The sequence below is a fragment of the Centruroides vittatus genome, unplaced genomic scaffold, assembly GCF_030686945.1.
Source record: "Centruroides vittatus isolate TY-2023 unplaced genomic scaffold, ASM3068694v2 contig_680, whole genome shotgun sequence".
NCBI classification, from domain to species: Eukaryota; Metazoa; Arthropoda; class Arachnida; order Scorpiones; family Buthidae; genus Centruroides; species Centruroides vittatus.
Window position 1 is genome coordinate 3,937,520 of NW_027122427.1, and position 20,650 is coordinate 3,958,169.

General features: G+C 32.8%; 2 protein-coding genes across 8 annotated transcripts in view; one reads left to right on the forward strand and one right to left on the reverse strand.

Moving 5' to 3' along the window:
• Positions 1-777: 777 nt before the first annotated feature.
• On the forward strand, positions 778-2,784 carry LOC136980128 (BTB/POZ domain-containing protein 1-like). The gene is made up of 3 exons (XM_067276168.1): positions 778-994; positions 1,283-1,546; positions 1,677-2,784. Exons 1-3 carry the CDS (start codon positions 831-833, stop codon positions 2,782-2,784), a joined length of 1,536 nt encoding a protein of 511 aa, XP_067132269.1. The 5' UTR covers positions 778-830.
• Positions 2,785-17,226: 14,442 nt separating this feature from the next.
• Positions 17,227-20,650, reverse strand: part of Arms (Ankyrin repeat-rich membrane spanning) — a 55,085-nt gene continuing 51,661 nt past the window's right edge. For 4 of the 7 annotated variants that reach the window (XM_067276301.1, XM_067276297.1, XM_067276298.1 and 1 more), the window contains exons 23-26: positions 20,135-20,406; positions 19,570-19,992; positions 18,646-18,893; positions 17,227-18,566 (exon numbers count right to left, since the gene is read on the reverse strand). In XM_067276301.1, the coding sequence (XP_067132402.1) occupies positions 17,702-18,566; positions 18,646-18,893; positions 19,570-19,992; positions 20,135-20,406 (1,808 nt within the window). In that variant the 3' untranslated portion in view covers positions 17,227-17,701. Of the gene's footprint in view, positions 18,567-18,645; positions 18,894-19,561; positions 19,993-20,134; positions 20,407-20,650 lie in introns of those variants that run through there. The other 3 variants (XM_067276302.1, XM_067276300.1, XM_067276303.1) reach the window with 2 other exon arrangements.

The window sequence follows — 20,650 nt, forward strand, 5'->3', positions numbered from 1 at the left end:
GTAGTAGCCTACATCTGATGTTAAGTGGTTTTTAATTGTTTTTTATATGTGTATTTTAGGGCTGTAAACAGTAAAAAAATTAGTTTTTTCACTGTTTACGGCCCTAAAAAATTTAAAAACTACTTAACATCAGCTATATTATACATTCAAAAATAGTGTTACTTCTGCCTAACTCTGTGTATTAAAACATAGTTATAAAATCGAAACTTCATTATTCGATTAAAATTTTATTTATATTCTGACATTTACTCAAATAATCAATCGGTTTTTTAAATATAAACTATTGTTCAAACCTGATACAAAGGATAAAACTAATATACACCCAAATATAAGCGCAGTATTGAGAATTCAGCATAATTTATATCACTTCAATTGCCTTAGTGTACAGTACAAACTGTTATATAGGCCTAAATAATTTATTGAGACGGTTTATGTTTTCCGTTTCGTGAATAAATGGAAAATTACTTAACATATTTCATTTTATTATACATAATAATGGTTGACCTACATATAACCAATCGATGTCATTAGTGAGAAGAGTGCTATTTATATCAAACTTTTATTACATTAAAAAAATCGAATTCGAAGTGTATTCTATGGAATTACTTACTAGACCTATTCATTTCTAAAAAGTTTCTCTCTTTATGTAAACTAATTAGCGCTTAATGAATAAAACATTTTTATATTTCTCATATTTCTGTCTTTGAGTGAAGCTTGCTAGTTAATTCACAACCTTACACAACAATACCTATTATATTTATTATTATGACTCTCCATTAATAAATAATAGGTTTTCTTTATTAATTCTGAAATATAATTATTATATAAATATGTATAAATATAATCCTTTCATTACTACGTACGTCATTTCTGAAGACGATGACGTACCGTTCAGCAGATTGCAAGTGTTTCCCGAAGATAATGAAATTTCGATTAGATTATGGAATCACAAAGCAAAAAATGAGATACTCGACATGTGCATTTATATTAAAAGGTGATTATGAATGTCTGTTATGCGAATAAATTCCATTCTAGACTGGTTTTTATAAGTTATTATCGCATTAGAATTCTTGTTGTATTTATACGGTCGAACCTTCAATGACGTCCACCTTTGAACGGCAGCCATTTTTTTTTTTTGGGAACGTTCGACAGAAAAAAATACAATAGCAACTCCCGGCACGGCCACTTTTTACGTTGCCGTCAGTGGCCGTTTTCGGGGTTTAGACTGTATATCTATAAAAATATTTCTCTAAATTTTAGAAATTTATAAACGATTTTCCAGAGATCGAGATGAAAAAACATCGGATAAATGGCAGAAATTAGAATCGGATAATGCTAAAATGCTTTATTTATTCGAGTCGGAAGATTTTGCAGATGCTATTTTTCTAATAGGAAAAGACTTTCAGAAATATTTTAAGGTACATAAAATATATTTAGGGGCTGCCAGCAATGTATTCGAAGAATATTTTCTAAAGAATAATTATCAGGAAGATAAAGTCATAAAGATTCCCGACATCGATCCCGACACTTTCGAATCGCTTTTATAGTAAGTAAATTGTTACGTCAGACTCGGGTTAATATAATATAAATTCGTAAAGATTAAATCAATAATTGCATTTTAGAGTATAAATACGAATTATAAATGAGAAAATAACGCATTAAAATTTCCTAAACAGTTTTATTTATATTTCGAAACTGAAGACGACATCGGTGGAAAAATCTATATTATTGCAGTCTGCCGCCGAAAAATTCCAATTGAATGATCTGGTATCTTCTTGCAGACAATATATTTTAGATCATTTGACGCCGAATAATGCGTGTCAAGCGTTAGCTCACGCTATTAAGGAGAACGACAAAGAGTTGCGAATGAAATGCAAGAGATTGATCGCTGCGGATACAAAAGACGTGGTTCTTTCGGAAGGTTTTCTGAATTCCACTTTGGAAATCGTCACTTTCATACTCGGAATGAAAAATCTTTGCTACGAATCGGAAGTTTTTTTATATTCTCAACTCTGTCGGTGGAGTTGGACACAATGTTGTAAACGTAAGGGATCCGAAGAAGTAACCGTAGACGAAGTGAGAAATACAATGGAACCACTTCTACCATTTATCAGTTTTTTATCTATGAGTAAAGAGGAATTTCTTCATTACGCTTTTCCTTTTAAGATTCTAACTCACGCCGAAGCTAATGCTATTATCGAGAATATCGTAAATCCCGGTTCCAAAGAGTTGCCGCATTGGTGCTGGGAAGGCCAGAGAAAACCTGGTTTCAAACTTCGCCCCTGGCAATACAACTGGAGAACTACTTGGGTCTGCGAAATATCGTGTTACAATAAAAAGAAATTAAAAAGTCAACTCGGATATTCTGGCTGTAAATTCGATCTGAAGTATAAAGATATCGATCTACGTGGATTGTGTTTCTTCGCACAGACCGAAAGCGATATAAATCTTCCCGGTAGTTGCGAAATTGCAGTGTGGTTCTCGCGCTCGCTTCAAAGTCGTTTCATAAAACTCGGAGGGAAATTATCACACGACTCGGCAACAGACATTTTTAAAGTGATTTTCCTAAAACCACTTTTTCTAGAAGCTGGAGAAACGTATACTTTTCTCGTCGATTCTCGACCCCTCTTCAAGAATGGTGATTGGACTTCGTGTGCAAATCTCGTCAATATAATACCGAGTGAAGTAGAAGGAGTCGAGTTTATATTTCGGCACATCCCGATAAAGTATAGACCTTTTTTAATAATTGATCATCCTCATGAATTATTATTTAAAATTCGATAAAGCCGTTTTCAAATTTTATAAAATTCTTTATAAAAATTTATTTACAAAAGTTTTCTTTTCGTTATCTTCTACTAAGTTTGATTATGATACAATTAAAATTTTAAAATTATTTATAACATTAAAGTATTAAAGTATATAAAATTTATATCATTTAATGAGTTTAAAAATTAATAAACTTGAAATTAGTGAATTTCTATTTACGTTTAATTAATTAATTTATTTAAAGATTATGAGTAATTTCTCATAACTTAAAGAAAAATAAAGTTCTGTAATATTATGTGGTAGCTGCAAAATTCTTCAAACGATTGGAATTAATAGAATTCCAGGATCATTATAACAAAAATAAATGTATATAGATTCTTGACAAATAATTTAAATTTAAATATAATTTTTTTACATTCTCAATTTAATATAGAATACTAGCTGACCCGGCCACACGTTGTTGTGGCTCGAAATGTATCTATTATAAATGTATAACACTTCCCCCGTGGGGGGAATTTCAAAATATCCCTTCTTAGTGTAAATTCTCTTGACGTACCCTATTAAAACGCAATCAAAAACGCATCTAAAATAGTATAATAAAAGCCGAGTTCTTCACAGTAAGCCTTAATCCCGTCACTTTTCCCGCTGGGGAATATCGAAAAATCCCTTTTTAGTGTATATTCTGTTGACGTAACCTATTAAAACGCAATTAAAAACGCAAAAAACCGCATGTAAAATAGTATAATAGAAGCCGAGTTCTTCACGGTAAGCCTTAATCCCGTCCATCTCCCCCCACTGGGGGGAATTTCGACATGTATATTATATAAAAACACGTGCGTATTCGAATGCAACGTTGTGTCAAAATTTCAAAGGAATCGGTAGGAACAAACAAACATTGTATTTTATTTATATAGATAGATAGAAAATGATCTGCTTCAGTCCATTCTCACAGAAAAGCATAATGCCTCACAGAAAAGCAAACTTAGCTCGTCGGAAGTTAGCGCCATCTGTTGGACATAAAAGCCTTAATCCATATATAAATATATTTTTGAAAGGGGGAAATGGTGTAGGGGTATGAAAAATAGATAGTAGCCGATTCTCAGACCTACTGAATATGCATATAAAATTTGGTAAAAATCGGTAAAGCCGTTTCAGAGGAGTAAGGTAACTAACATTGTGACACGAGAATTTTATATATAAGATATGTTTTATAGGCGTACTTACAAATCTTAAATAAAATAAAATTTCAAATTTATTTCAAATCTTAGAATGGAAATGACTTTAAAGTTAAGCTTTTTTGTTATTTTATAATAATTAATTACATAAAAAGGTTTTAAAATAAAATATGCTAACAGATGACGCCACACGCAGTTTTAAATGTTGTTACCGGGAAAGTTAAGCAACTCGTTGCTGGATTTTTATGTAGAAAGAATATAAAACAGTTTTAAAATGTTATCATTTATATTTATAATTGCTTCTTCTCTAATGTAATTATTGTTGAAAGAATATCAAAATGTGTGTGGTGAACAAAGAAAAAATTTCCCTTAATTAAACTCTTGAAATGTTTTAATCGTGATTTAGAATTTAATTGTCGTTATACCGAAAAATTCCTTTTGATGCTTAGATTTTGTGACGCAATTCAGACCCAAAAACGTCTTCCGTTTCCGTTTTCGGGTTTAAGGATTCATCTTTCTCATTTTGATTTCGACATATTTCCACAGAATTTGGATGATGTGAGCGAAGAACAGGGGGAAGGATCCATCAGGACACTTCTGAAATGGATTTCCGTTAACGGGGACGATGGGTCCAACCATGTTGGGGGATTATCATTGGTCTCTCGAGCCAGAAAGCAACAGTGAATATAAGAGAGTTATTGAAAAGGAGACATTTTTGACATGTTCTCAATATGCATATATATATATATTTATTTATTTTTGCCCCATTGCTTTTTTATACTTATAATTTTTGATAAATAGTTCACTGTTAATTTCGTTGTTCAACAGTGCCACCATTCATTTAAGTAATGTCCGTTTTATGGTACCGTATATTAATTGTATATAATTCCTACATACTGGAGTGACAGAGCATTTTCACGGTTATTAGCGCACCCGTTTCCCAGAAGAAGTTATAATTTGTTCCCTAGTGTTATAAATGAATCCACAAATGTGTAATTTTTATATTTATTTTGTTAAACATAGAATCTTTAAACAGTTATTAAATTTCATATTAAGTTTTATTAAATATAAAATTTATATACAATTAAAACAACTCAATATACAAATTTAGTTGTCAAAAGAATTGGGATTCCGGTTTAGACATTGACTGTAATGTGTTTTTTGTTTGTTTATTTAAGTTTAATGTTCAAATGGTTTTCCTCTGGTAATGCATTCATATTCAGTAAAAAAAAAACATATATATATATATATATTTCCTTTGATTGGAATTTCAAGTCCATAATCTTCTCGTCCACAACTCTGTGTCTCCATTTCGGATGATTTTGTCGAGAGTTCATTACCCAAATCGGAACCATTGAACTTCTCTACTAAAATACTTGTCGTCAGTTCACGCAAGACGTTCCGATAGAGAAATAATGAAAGATTATTACAAACTGGAGAGAAACAAAAGATCAGGAATGCCATCTGAAACATAATTTCTTGAAAATGAAACGAATTGCAAACAGGAGAAATACAGGCTGGTCATAATTAATGTTTCTCTATTCAGAGCACTGTGTAGTTGTAACCAACAAGCGAATTGACATCAAAATTTGCAAACATATATGAAAAGGATGCGGTAGTTTAAAAATTTTCGTTGGGGTGCTGTATTTTACTTGAAAAGTACACAAAACAAAAGAAAAAAAAAAAACAACGAACTTATTCGTTTATTCGTTCCGCAAGGGACACGTCTTCTGCAGAGGCTGTTTACAAATGTAAGTAATGTTGCTCAATGTATGCCCCGTTGTTCGGATGTAAAATTTGAAGGCGATGAATGGTGTGTTGTACAGCTGATTGCAAAACGCTTTCCAGGATGCTTTGGACGTGCATTATAATACAATCCTCTGCCTTCAAACAAAGTTGCAACATTTCCATCATAAACCATATATTGCATAGTCTGTATACAAATTTTGGTGCCAATTCACTTATTGATTACAGCAACAGACTGCTCTGAATACGGAAACGTTAATTATGAACCAAAATTCGACTTAAATTTAACTTTGGACAAAAGTAAGCCTATGAAAATTCCTCCGTGTAAAGTTAGAATTAGTGATAATCAATTTATGGAGAGGATTGAATTTCAAAATAACACGTACTGTACGTTTCTCTGACAACCCTCTATAGAATTTAAAACGGTGCTTACCTTCAACACCGGGAGGCAATGCTATAGCTTCATCCCTTCGATTGAGGGACGTCAAAAAATCAAGACTTTCCAACCAAGCTACGAGCTTACGCAATGCCTTACTGGACATGGGGCATTTAACACTTATTTAAAACGTTTCAACAAAACAGACTCGGATTATTGTGAAGTAGACATACACGAAAAGGACAATGTAAACCACTTGATTTACGACTGTTCCAAGTACAGCGAACAAAGACTGAAACTCATCGGGACTTGTCTACAAGAAGGCTACAATTGGCCACCTGGAGATCAACGATTCTTCGCAGACACCAATCTACTGAAAGCCTTGACAACATTCATCAAAGACAGCAGAGCACTTGCCCCACCTACAAGCGAGCAACTTAGCGCCAACCGAAGTACCCAAGGAAACCAACAAGTGTGAAAAGACAAGTCCTCCTATACTTAGACTATTTAAACTGTTTTACCAGTGTCTTCCACAATTAATCATCGATCACCCCTGTTGTTATGTCTTCGGCTAGGAAAGTACAGCTTCTACGACATCATTTTCTGGAGGGGTTCTAGGTTAACCCAATGAGTAGGAGGAGGGGCCTAGCAGTTGGGGTACAACTCTGTCCCTCATCTCCCTCCACATTGAAAATGAAATTGACTTTGAAAGCGGTGATCTGACCGTCAACACTTCTACATTGTTTATGTCCATGTATCCTGCAGCCTGGTGCAAGGGTGCTTTTATTCTGCTTTGTATATAAACTGATACTGCTGTTATTTGCTTTGCAACTGTCAATTTGTACATATTCATTGTTAACGCTTTACATTGCGATCGGGATAAGCTCTCCCGACTACCATATAATGTAAACTGTATTCTGCTTCCAACCATTAATTTCCATGTGTTTATTGAATACTGGTATTAATCAGAAAAGCTTTATGAACAGGATAAGTCCTCCTGTATACTGATATACACTTTATCTCATTGTATTCGCGCTTACTAATTGTATTCGTTAAGAGTTAAGACTGCAAAACCGATATGTGGACGGGGAAGTGCCCCGTAGCATGATCGGCAACACTGTACATAATGTTCTCATTCGTCCCGTGGAGGGGCCCGGTAGCTTCTTTTCACACTTTCCTATCTCCCTGTGTTTCCTCTTCTACCTAACTTCTTACTTTCCTAATTTCTTTTTTCCGTTTCCTACAGGGTTAAGTCTGTGTTATAACGGATAGCCCTTCTTATCTTTAACATCAAATCAAATCAAATAATAAGGGATCCGAGTCACTAAGACAGCGAATAAATTTTCAAACAGGTAATAATGCAAATATCACACCAATAAACTAGTTTTAGCAAACCAATTATGGGTTTGGCCGGGTCCACAATGGGGCGGTCGAGACTGGATTCGACATATACGGACGGACTACCCTCCGAAAAATCTGGGACTGAATTAACAGGATTAAAATATGTGAAAAATAATAGATATTTATATGCAAAGTTAATCTTTAGCTGTTAATTTGCCAAAAAGAACTAATTCTGCAAAGTATAAAAACGGGGCTCTGACTACAAAAAAATGGGCACCTACATTAAGCAAGAAGCTTCACTTTATGATTCAATGTCGGATCAGCACTGGTTGCACTCGGGGCTAAATTGGCCTTGAAAACAAGGGATATGATTTTGGTCAACGTACAAGTATGTGTAGAACAATGATAAATCTCGTTCGTTAGTTTATTTAATATTTGCAGAATAGGCTAGAATTCGTGAATTATCTGTTGTTTGTTGCTAATGTAACTTTGAGCCTCCTTTAGATTAGGAAAAGGGCAACCTAGACAAAAAGGAGTACGTGTTCCAAGTGTCCCAATGTACGGACACTCCGCAATTCTACTTCCAGTACGATATTAGGTTCACTGTACCTTTACTTAATTTCTGTAAACCTAAGTTGATTTATTAGTTAATTTTTATCATTTTTTCCGAACCGAATGGATTGTCCACAACCTACAGGAATCATTATCACTTCGGCAATCCGGAAAATGAGATATCTTGAAATGTTATTAACGAGTTGAATGAAACACTTCCGGGTCGTTTTCTCTCTTTAATTCCTCTACCGTTCTCTGACCCCAAGTTTCCGTACGAAAACTCCAGGTCTAGGCGCGAATAAAAACTTAGGTGGTGCAGAAAATCGGTCATCCCGCGTGATCAGTCTATCACGCGATCTACTATCACGTGACAATCAATTTCCGGTCACGTAATTTGTCACGAATGTGAGATCTGGAAATCCCCTGGAACGAACGTTGTAATATATTATATTCGAATTAATAATTACCCCTTTCCTCTATCCGGTTATAATCCGAATATAATACGAATTATAATAAAATGAATCCCTATGTCGAATCGAAAAATTCTCTTATTATAAACATCTCGTCTAAAAACTGACTTGGATGTAAACATCCTGCCTAAAAACGGTCCCGGACGAGAAAATATGCGTCCCCGGCCGTATAACTGTCAACTATCCATTGTTCTTATGCTGCGTACAGATCATCTTGCAACTTAAGTTTATAGTTAGCGTCCGAATTCGCCGTATTGTTGTCAATCCCGGGCACACCTATGGCCTAAGCACCTGCACGTGACAAAAATTCCCAGCAGAAAAAGATATATAAGAGACTCCCTTCCTCCCTCTGGGTGGAGAGTCTTTCATCGATTAACATCGAGTCGCGAGAACATATTGACTATTGTGCCGTAAGTGACATCGAACCTGCCCTAGAAAGGAATATTCGATCATCGTGACGAACAGCATTTGAGAATTACTAATTGTCCCAGAGGTATGGAACCCATTTATGTGAACTCTCTCTCTCTCTCGTCGCGTGATAGGGCTATATAGAGCTATATATATATATATGTCACCCCTTTTTATGTCAGATTTTTGTAACGTATACTTTGTTTACTATTAAATCGTTGTTAACCTGTTAAATGGTGTCTTGTTTGCTCGAATATTCGCTTATCGTCTTACCACGACTCCACTTTCCCTCCTACACTCGACCAGATAAAAAGCAGTCCCGTCCCTACGGGATCCCTACCGATAAATAAGCCATCTCTGACACGTGGGCAAGTCTCTCCGACTTGTTGCCGAAATTAAACAGAGGTCTGACCTCGTCGACCCGCCTCGGTACCCACACAATTGTAATTTAACTGTAACTATAATCAAATCAAAATCGAATATACATTATTGTATTATTGTCACAATGCAGGACTTACAATTTTTAATCATATTTTAATTTAAAAAATCGCGTTATTTTCGGTTCAGACCAGAAGTTCGTATATAATTAATTGGGCCTCTGGTCCCTAATCTTTCCATATCTTGTTTCGATTTTCATCTAACTTTGTTCCCAACATTAACGAAGGACAGACGGACCGATGTCAGTGGAAATGTAAAAGTCTGCAATTTGAAAATCGCAGCCTAATCATAGAAAAAGGAAAATAAACTTTGTTCATACAGTAATTAATTCAGCATAAATTAACATTTTTTTCTATACGCACATAAAAATAGATCTCTGTATGTTAAATATGCAATATTTAACATACAGGTATCTTTGCATTTACAATGCAATGCAAATCATCTAATACCACCCATATTAGGAATTAATACCACAGGAATGGTCGATTTTCTCTACGAGAATCATCTATTTTAATGCCAGAGGATTTTGTCGAATAGTGTTACCTGTTTACCTGTTATAAAAATGATTGATTTGTAGTTAATTTATTTTTTGAAGTTTCTTATTTAACAAATCATTTTTTTCAACGTTTTTAAATACGCATATTTCTGTTAAATTAAATCAAATCGACTATTGTGAAGTATTATCACTTACAAGGCTTCACGCTTAGGAGATAATAATAATTTTTAAAATAAATTCGCAATTACAAATCCTTTTAAGTTCTGGGATTTAAAAAAGCCACAGCTTCCAATGTCAACAATAATAATAATTTCCAAAATTATAAAATTCGATAACGAATAAAATAAATATTGTACTTTGTAACATGTTCTAAGTTTTGCATTCTTCTCTTACTAAGCTATAAATTTCCAGTGTGGTTTGTCTGGTTGTCTGTCCTTCGTTAATCTCGAGAAGACCGACACGACTCTATTGATAGCAGGAAAAGTATGATGTACAGTACATACAAGAGCAAGACTACTAATTTAAGGTAGTGAGCATAAAAATTTGAGAGATTTAAAAATTGCTGCCCGTTATTGTGACGATGTCACAATAAATAATTGCTCGTATATTAATTAGAATTTATTTTATTACTTTAATTTTTGTGTTACTTGTCTGAGCAATAGCATAGATCCTAAATGACGCTTCAAGAAACAGGCGTTGCTGCGCATAAAATGTTCCTCTCTGCGAGATCTCTCGTGCCGATTTTTATCAACAATTGATAGTTTATTGTTAGCGCTCGTCGATAATGCTTTTACCCGCGAGCAACAAGATAGGTGTAGAGAGAGAGAGGAGCAGAGAAATGAGGAGATGGTCCCACAGAGAATCCGGAAGTCAGTGGAATTCTGCTCGAAATACTTGTTCTTCCGCGACGTTTGGAGGATCCAGAATCTAGTGGATTTCCTCCGAATTCATCGGAGAATCCCCGACATCCGGAAGATAGAGAAGTGAATGGACTTCCTTCAGAGTCCTCGGAGCAAGCTCAACGTATCGAATGGGTCGAGCCGAAGATCTATTGGAGTCGGTCTAAGATATTCCGACTGAGATTAGCTCATATGAGCGACAAGGAGATCGAGGTCGAAATGTGGACCGAGGACATCGAGTTCGATCGAAATGAACGTCACTCGGATCATTTTATGAGAGGGGCGCTTTTAAAATTAACGAAAGTGATCCAGAATAGGAGGAAATTCTCTTGTTCGTGCTTTGGGTGTTGTAAGAAATTGAAAATTCATCCGGGTGTGGACGATCAGTAACATCTTCGCAATCGTCTTTTCTGGTGTGCAATTCTCATTGATTGTTATTTAAATTCAATTTTTTGCTTTTCACATTGTTTAATGTTTAATTTTATTTTACAGCCTTCGCCTCACAAAGGCCGAAAGAAAGGAACTGAAGGAGTTCAAGAAGTACTTAGAGACCTCGGAGTTTACAATTAAACCAGCGTGGTCCAATCTTCCAGTTCGTCAGTTGTGACGAAAGGGGTGCACTTTACCGATCTGTGACTTTATTTACCGGACGTGACTTTGTATCTCGGATTTGACAGTTTGATTGTGACGGAAGGATAATTCTCGAATAGACTTTCAATAAGCAGAGAATCATTTCCTTCGGGCTTTTGTCAATTAATCGTATTCTTCGTTGTGTTTGTGACTTAATCGGTGGACCGAGTTTCGAACTTTTCAAAGAACCGACTGAAATTTATAAGAATCTTAATGACTTATTCGTGTCTTGTACAGTACCTATATTTTAATATTTATATCCATTTAAAATTTAGTTATTAGTAATTTGTATTTCGAGTAAGAAAGATTGTCTAAAGATTGTATTAATTTTTAGTCTTTTCTATTTATCTTCGTATTTTTACTTGTGATGTTCTTTGGCGTGGTTTTAATTTTATGTTGATTGCCGCGAAATCCAATTTTTATATATCTTTAAAAAATTTGTAAAAGAAATTCTCCTTCAAAGTTTTCGTAAAATTTGTTACGGATATAGAAGATAAACCAAAAAATCCCAAGAGAGATGCGAAACCTTTCGGGACTAGACAAAGAGTTCATACGTTTATTACGGGAGTGGGAATTATTGTGCTCTCCGAATATCTCGAAACATCTAGAAACACTTTCTTCTATAATGGAATTCTATCAAGCCCCTAATTTTGTAAGGACAGTGACAATACAAACAATACCAGAGAAGAATAGACCATGAGTTATTATGAAAGAAAAGTCTTGAAACAGTCAACTAAAGTATTCAATAAAATTATATAATTTTAATTTTTATGATTTTTGAACAGTTATGAAGTTAAAAACTAAACGGAATTTGAACACTGGATCTATAGGGATTTTTTTTATATACATTGAAAGATAGGCAAACCACTAAATACAACATTAAATTCAAGATTTAATTTAATATGATAAAAATAAATACAGTGGGTGATCGGTTAACCGATCACCCACTGTACTCGAATTAATTCGGAAGTAAAAAGTAATTATCCGTATAGACATAGCGAGAAACATGTAGACCTAAGCAGAGCCGTAACTAGGGTATGGCCAATGTGGCCCCCGCCATAGGCGCCGATTTAATAAAGGCGCCAACGAGAAAGTTTCGGAATAATATGTATTCGAAATTAATAACACAAAAAAAACTTTTATATTTATATTTATATAGTATTTATGATCTGTAATTTCTACGAACATATATTTCAAAAATAAACCGCCATTTTTATTGTTATTGAAATATATAAATTCTTCCTTTCTTTATCCTCGCCTTTTTCCATGTTTAAATGGGGTCGGCGTTTTCTTCTCTAATGCGTTTCTTCCATTTTTCCCTACCAAGGGCTTCTCTCTTCAGTCCCCTCTGGTTCAAGTTTTCTTTCCAACGCATCTTTGGTCTTCTTCTTTTATTAACAATTTGATTTTTTTTTCATATACAAATGCTTAGAGCCCAGCTGAATAAGCCAAAGAAAAACCAGAAGAGACAAACATGGAGCCAGGAGAAAATGGCAGAGGCAGTGAGTATGGTAAGGGACGAGAAAATGGGGCTGAAGAAAGCTGCAAAATTTTATGAGACGTCAAAACTACTTTGCGAACTCTCTTTTTGAAAGCAGACATTCGTCCGAAGCAATTTGTGAAGAAGACACTAGTTAGAAAGCCAATTCTTCCCGAGAATATCGAAAAAGAGCCGGTAGAATATAAATTGTTGATGGGAGGTCATATTTTTTTATTATTAAAGCATTTTTTTCGATAAAATACATTGCAGTAAATGATTTTATAATTAATTAACTTTTTTCTACTTTTCTATTTGTTTTTAAATACATTAAAGCATTATTTGAAAACATACAATAGGGTTCCATATTACCACCCGGCTTCCCAAAAACTACTTTTTGATTTTTTTACAAAAGCCTTCAAAAACCATACTTATATTTATAATAGCGAAAAATCCAATTAAAAACATTCAGTTTAATAGTTACCAGTACTTTTCGCACAAAAAATGTGGGCGTAGTTGATACCTTGTTTACAATTGACTATAATGAAAATGGGGTTCCATACCACCTTCTTCTATATTCTTTATTCTCTGGTATAAACTTCCTTGCGGGTTTAAAGAGAGTTGTGTATTCAATAATCAAAAGATTTCATATTTTTTTTCATTTTTTTACATGTTGCTATTCGATTGCAATTATATTGTACATAATTTCATTGTTAGTGTTGTTTCACGTAGGTTTAAAAACATAACTATATATTCCTTTTCTAGTTTTCCAAGATTTCTTGAAATTTTGACAGTAGTTATCTATTATTAAATCTATTCTGTAATGTAACTTTTCTTTATAAGTGAGATCTAAAGAAATTTTTTAACGCCATATTTATTGTACTTATTTACCATTAATATCTGATAAATTTATCCACGTCAATCTTCATTAATCGAGCAATAAAATATAGCAACGATAACAGAAACCAGTCCTTCTCGATTGTAGTTTATATATGTATACAAATTATATACAATTAGAAATTCGCACCGCTATACTTAGCATAACCTTTAAAATAATTCGAGTTCATTCACATTTTCACAAATGTTTGTTATGGCAATCGATAGAATTGTATAATTTGTATAAATTGCTCTCTCTCTCTAATTATATATCAGCCATTAAATATCGTTGAAAAAATTAAAACAACTATACTTAATAAATAGAAATTTTATTATAATATCCACTTCTTTGATATATTTGAGTATGTGAAATTTCAAAATTTAACATATTCAAATACTCGAGTGTAATTTTTACTTCATTTTAGATAATACAGTCAAACCTGTTTTTATAAAAAAAACGCATAAAAAAAATCTCACGAAACTTCACGAATGGCTGTAAATAATAGTTTTCGCAACACAATTAAAAAATAATTTTTTTATGCGGTCAACAGGGACCGCATAAAAAAAGTCTCACATAGAAAATAACTCAAAACCGTACGAAATAGAATTTACTGACAACAGATGTCAGCACTTGACTGCATCGTCTGGTCTATCGTCTGTTTTACATATTTTTGTCCAGGTGGTGTTTTGTTGACTTAAAAAGTAAATTATTTCATTTTTCGCATATTCATGCAATAATATTACTATAATAAGTGCATTTATGCTATAATAAGTCAACGTAAGACATGACGAATCGCACGAGACTAGTCACCAACTATACCGCACAAATTAAAAATTCGCATTAAAAAAATCGCACATAAAAAGAGCGCATAAAAAGAGGTTTGACTGTATCTAAATCAAAAACAATCCTTTAAAATCCATTTATTAAAAACTTAAATATTTTTATATGACTTTTTTCCTATTTTTCACGTTTTCAGGAATTTGCATTTCTAGGATAATGCTTTTCAGTTACAAAATGTTGTTGCAATATTTACTGAAATATACTTGTTTCCCATAAATCTGGCCCCATGAAATTATGCTGATGTTTGTTTATTCTTTTACAAGTGAAGCATAGCCCTAAGAATGAGTATCTCCTTACAAGTTATTTTGGTGGTGTGGATCGGCAGTCAGTGTGAAGTGACCAAACAGACAACATCCATACTTCTCACCAATTTCCCAGGCTTTCTCCAAAAATTGGTTGCTCCAAAGATTTGGAGCAACCAATTTTTTTTAGTTGCTCCGCTCCAGCTCCACTCTGGCATCAAACTATTTGCTCCAGCTCCGCTCTGTGCTCTGCTCCGGTTAAAATATTCTTACAGGAATTACATTAATTTTTTCTTTGATATATAAGTACATATAAAAAAAACTTGTTTATTTACAACTAATTTATTATTAAAAAAATTAACATACAACTTAAAATTTATTCGTTGATTTTAATAAATAAAATGGCAGAAAGCAAATTGTCTTCATTGACTGCCTATTATCAGTTAAAATTAATCTTAATCCAGAAAATAGACACTCAACACTTGCTTGAGAAGTTGGCATGCTTGAAGCGACTCTGCATGCTTTTCTGATGTGCTCTGGATAACGGTCAATGGCTTCGAATACATTCACCTTTAATCTCCCCACATCCTCTATTGCATTGCAGTCTTTCTCAATATGTTTGTCTATTTCGTTGTTATCTTTATTATGTATAGTGGAAATTCAATGACTGTTTTCCCTTCTATCCAATTCTTTTTCAAAATCGCTGTCTTCCGAATCTATATTATATTACAGATTGGCTGTGACAGCTCAACAATTGCTGGCTTTTCAGCCAAATCAATTAGTATTGCCTTTTGATTTGCCGTTGGATGTCTGAAAGACCTCTCACTTTTAGTTTTTCTGCTGCACTTAATAAGATTCTATACCTAGAATCAACATACACTCCAGCAAGAAAATGTGTTTTTGAATAAGCTTTTCTTTCCGCTTTTTCATGGAAGACAGAATTCCTAACGCAACATATCCTCCAAATTCTTCCATACATTTTTCTAGTTTACACCATTCTTTCATAAACATCCCCAGAGTAAGATCGGCAGCTTGAAGGGCAATTGTTGAAATATTTAGCTCTGATATCTTTTACTTCATCCCATTCTGCTTTGCTAAGTTCCAGGTCTCTTGTCGCGGCAGCAGCTACTTGGTCACAGTAGTCTTTGAAAAAAAAAAAAAATGAAGAAGCATGGCATATGTAGAACCTTATCTTGTTACTGTATCTAGAGGTTGAGTTTTACCATACATTTTCAGCAAAACATTACGAATTGTTGGCATTCATAATTTTACCACCACCTGTCAAATTTTCCCTAATATTTTTATTATTTGTTCATTCTTTAATCCACTCCAAATGGCCAGTTGAAGAGAGTGAATCCCACACCTCATTAGTTGAATTTCATATTATCATTACACCATTAGGGAAGGATGTATACATTCATTTCTTCGATGTCTTCAGTTCCTCATCATCTTTATCCTGGAAAATATTTTCATGATCGCCAAGTTTATTTACAGCGCACATCATGTTTACTGCATTATCTACACAAATACTTAGTACTTGTTTGACAAGTTTGCCACATGTTAAATAATATCAGTGTTGTAAACTTAACAATGCAAAATAACTTTAATTTAATTTAATATTTAATGGTTTGTTAAAATTGTTATTGAAAAATCAAATGTAAGAAATGAATATTAGTGCTGCTCCTAGTGGTGAATATCTGTACTAATGACTAAAGCTACTTTCATTCTAAACCAGCAGTTCCCAACCTTTTTTTGACCAGAGACCACTTTGATTTCATTGTTGTTAGCAGGGACCACAAGGTTTAAGAAAAATGAACTGTGTCAATCTAAAAATAAACTTTAATCAAAACTTTTAACACAAGTAATCGTTAAACTCAAGAGTAACATGCTTTAACAGTACTATTATAATAGAAAACAACATTTTTAGTAAAAATTAAATTCAGTTTGTATCAATGTGGGAATAATAATTTAAAATGAATAAAAGTTTTAAATCTTTCGCGGACCATATTTTAGCTCTTGCAGACCACTGGTTGGAAACTGCTGTTCTAAACAAAACAGAACTATGTCAGAAAATTTCAAACATGGACTTAACTCAATTTTTAAATTTTATGACTTATGCCACTTCCATTTTCACTGGCTCAAATATTAAAAAAATATGCATATCGGAGCAGCGGAGCACTACAAATTTCTGTGCTCTGGCTCAGCTCCTGCTCCAAGTAAAAATCTGTTTCTCCACCTGCTCCATGCTCCAGCTCCGCTCCAAAGCCCTGCTTCTCAGTAATCACAAAGTAGTCTGGATGCAGCCTGCTAAACTCTTTGCCACACCATGCTAACTGTGGGTCCACACCATCAAAATAACTTGAATTCGTTCCTCTTACTCGGTGCCATGCTTTACCTATAAAAGAATAAACGTCAGCATAACTCTATGGAGCCAGACTTACAGAACACCCTCTGTAATAGATTATACTAAATTTTTATTAATTTAAATGCTAAAATGCACCATAAGATAATGTGACTTTGTTTAATACAAATATTTGTCATAAATGACATCACTATTAAGTTTCATTAACATTTTTTATTATTATAGAAATCCTAATATAGGTTTTTTGTAATTTAAAATATGTTAGCAACATGATTATGGAATTATACATTTTCTTGATTAACAAATATTGCACTTTTCTGTTTTACAAAAACCCTAAATAATTTTTACAAGATATTTACATTGCTTGTAAAACTGCTGTAAAGATGCAAACATTTAATACAAAAAAATATATTTAATGCAGTTAAGTATTATATACAAAAAAAAAAAAATATAAAACTGGAGTTTCACTATTTCATAAAATTCACAATTTAAGTATATGATTATTTTTCTTATCAAATTATAAATTTATTTTAATTTATATAAATTTTACTAGATATTACGCTACTATCACATATAATGCGATCTTGTTAAAATTAATTTTTTTTATTAAAGGATGGTTTCGTCGAGAATCTCTGACAATGATTCGGTTGAAGATATATTCATTTGTTGTGGACTTGTAGGAAAACTACTACTGGGGGATTTTGCAAACAGTAATACCTGATTGCAATTCTGACTTTGTACGTTTGATGGGTAAAATGTAATATTGGAGGCACTTTGTTGCATTGTATTTGAATTAAGTATCGGAGTCTGATCACTAATGCCTTCGGAAGGAATGTCGATAGAAAACTGCCGATGTATTCGCCTGTGTTCGTCTACGACGGGAGTTTGCGGACTAGTCGATGATTCGATTATTTGATTACTGTTGTACACTTGAGTCTGAAAATCCAATTTTACAGAATGTGTGGGTGATACTAAGGGTGTGTGCTCGTCGTCTAAGTAAAAGCCTTCGGTATTCTCGCCAGCAGAAATGGATTGGAGTTTTTGAGTTTCTTCCCTTTTATCTGACCCGAGCAATTTTTCTTGTGAATTATTACTTGAGCTATCGGACGAATCACTATCAAATACTTTTGGCTGACTAGATGCTATGTGTGATGTTTTGCACTGCCTAGCAGATTTTTCAGACATTGGAGAAGATGGTACATCACTAGTGGAAGATGGAAGTCTACCTCTTCTTTTAGATAGCCTCTCCATACTAGCAGTTAATACTGCTCTTTTTAAATCATCTTCATGGGATAAAGCTTTAATCATATATTTTGAAGGACTAGGAACTGATAAAGCAGAATTAACATGCTTGAATTCTCCAGCATTCGGTAAACTATGTGAAGTTGAAATTTCACTGGAAGATACAAATATTGATTCTGTAGCTGAACCTTGTTCTATATCTGGAACAGCATCTGGAAGTGATGTAGCCCTAAAAACAAATATAAATTTCAATAATCGAAAACTTAAAGGTTAAGAAATTAGAAATTACTTTTAATAATTCAAAGTACCTGACTCTGAGAGAAGGAGAATCACGAGGTATATATAAAACATCTACTTCTGTAGGACTAATAACAACACTACCAATTGTACTATTTGAATCAGTGTCTGATAAATGATCTTCAGAAACAGATAATACTGGAGTATAACTTTCATTCAAATTTTCTTGTCTTTCTAATTTTTCTTCTAAAGCATCTTCCTGTGCTTCTTCATTTAATGTTTCTAAGGCACCAAATATGAGACTTTCTTCTAGAGTTATCTAGATAAATTAATGCTTTAAAATTAAACAATGCTGCACATCAGTATGTATTAATTGAAAAATAACTCAAAGAATATCTTCAATATTTGCTATTTCAATATTAGCAATTACTAAGGATACTTACAAAAAGATTTTTGCAAATTTTTTAAAAATATATTTAATCTGAAATTTTAACTTTACAAATGACTTTGTAATAAATAGTTACTTTACAATTTTAAAAAATGTAAAAAAAAAAAACTACAATATTAGAAATTTTAGAATTTTTTTCTCTTTATAAAGTTACTTTATAAAATTAATTTTAATTTTGATATTTTTATTGACTAAGAGTAGAATAATTTTTTTCATTTGATGACAAACAATTACATCATTTAAAAAAATTAAAGATACAAATTCAATCTCCAATTACTTTTATCACTTAGAAATTTATTATTTACTGTACAAGTAGTTGCAACAAATTCAATGAAAATAGATAACAAAACAAATATTGATCTAGAATAAGCAAGAACTGTGTGATCTTTTAAGTAATTTTAAAATTTAATTTCATATTTAGAGAACAAATTTTTAAGCATAAAATTACTAAAATTCTTAATAATTTATTATTACTAATTTATAAAGCCAAACTGACTAAAGTAAATTTAAAGTAAAATTTGTTTAAAAAATAATTGTACTTATAAACCTGTTTTTCCAGTGCATTATTTGGTCGTCTTGATCGTCCTTCTGCTCTTTCATTATTTTCAGAAACATTATTTGAAGATTTTGGTTTTTCCTGAGTTGTATCTGTATTTGTTTGCCGAGTTTTGTCTCTCACTGACGAAGAACGTGATCTATCACCTTCACTAACAGTTACTACTTGATATTCTTGATCTCTCAATGAAAGAATCGCAACTCTGAATAATTCCCAATCGCCAAAAGACATTTTTAATACGTCTTTCAATTCATTCAAGTCACAAGTTAATAGCACAAGACCATTAATATTATTTTGCGTAACAACTTTGCTATATTCTGATAACTTATTTTTGTTTATATTTTCTAATGATGAAATTACATTAATAACACCTTCAAGAGATAATGTACTTAATTTTTGTTGATTTGGAAGTGTCTGAAAATATATAAACATTTATTAATAATTTAAGAATATATAACTTTTTGTTAATTTAATTTTTACAAATTAATTTTTATAAATCAGAAGTATCTAGAATATTTCATAAAAATACAAAAACAAAATTAGATTGATTCCTTACTACTTGTTTGGGACATTGTCTAAAGTTAGCATTCTCGACTGGATAATCCCACCACACTGTTGGTCCTGGCGATAATGTTCCATGACCTGAATCTTGTCTTGGTTCTGATCTCCAAAGATATGACTGAGGTGAAGCCCAAGTGTGAGAAGATGGAGGTCTTGGGGGACTAAATCTGCCCCAGCGATTTTGTCCACCATATGACACTACTGGAAGAGTATTATCACCATGTGTAGTAGTTCCTTTAATCAAAGCAGTTAAATGGTGCTGATCCTCTGAAATACGAACAAAATTTATTTTAACAAAAATGTAAATAATAGTAATAATTAAATCCATTTGATAAAGGCTATCAAGAATTATCATATATTTAATATAAACTCCTAGTAAAAAAATTTTCTAAATAAAAATCAGAAATAAAATTATCACTAATTAAGAGTTTTGAATGCATTCTTCACATATTTTTCAAGTTGCATCAATACAGAAAAATAATCAATTATGTGAAGATTATCTTCAATATTA

Excerpts from the sequence above, each read along its gene's own strand:
- LOC136980128 (XM_067276168.1), top strand. The coding sequence starts at position 831 with ATGTATAAATATAATCCTTTCATTACTACGTACGTCATTTCTGAAGAC. Across the intron at positions 995-1,282 it reads ATGTGCATTTATATTAAAAG|AGATCGAGATGAAAAAACAT; the intron begins GTGATTATGAAT and ends ACGATTTTCCAG. Across the intron at positions 1,547-1,676 it reads ACTTTCGAATCGCTTTTATA|TTTTATTTATATTTCGAAAC; the intron begins GTAAGTAAATTG and ends TTTCCTAAACAG.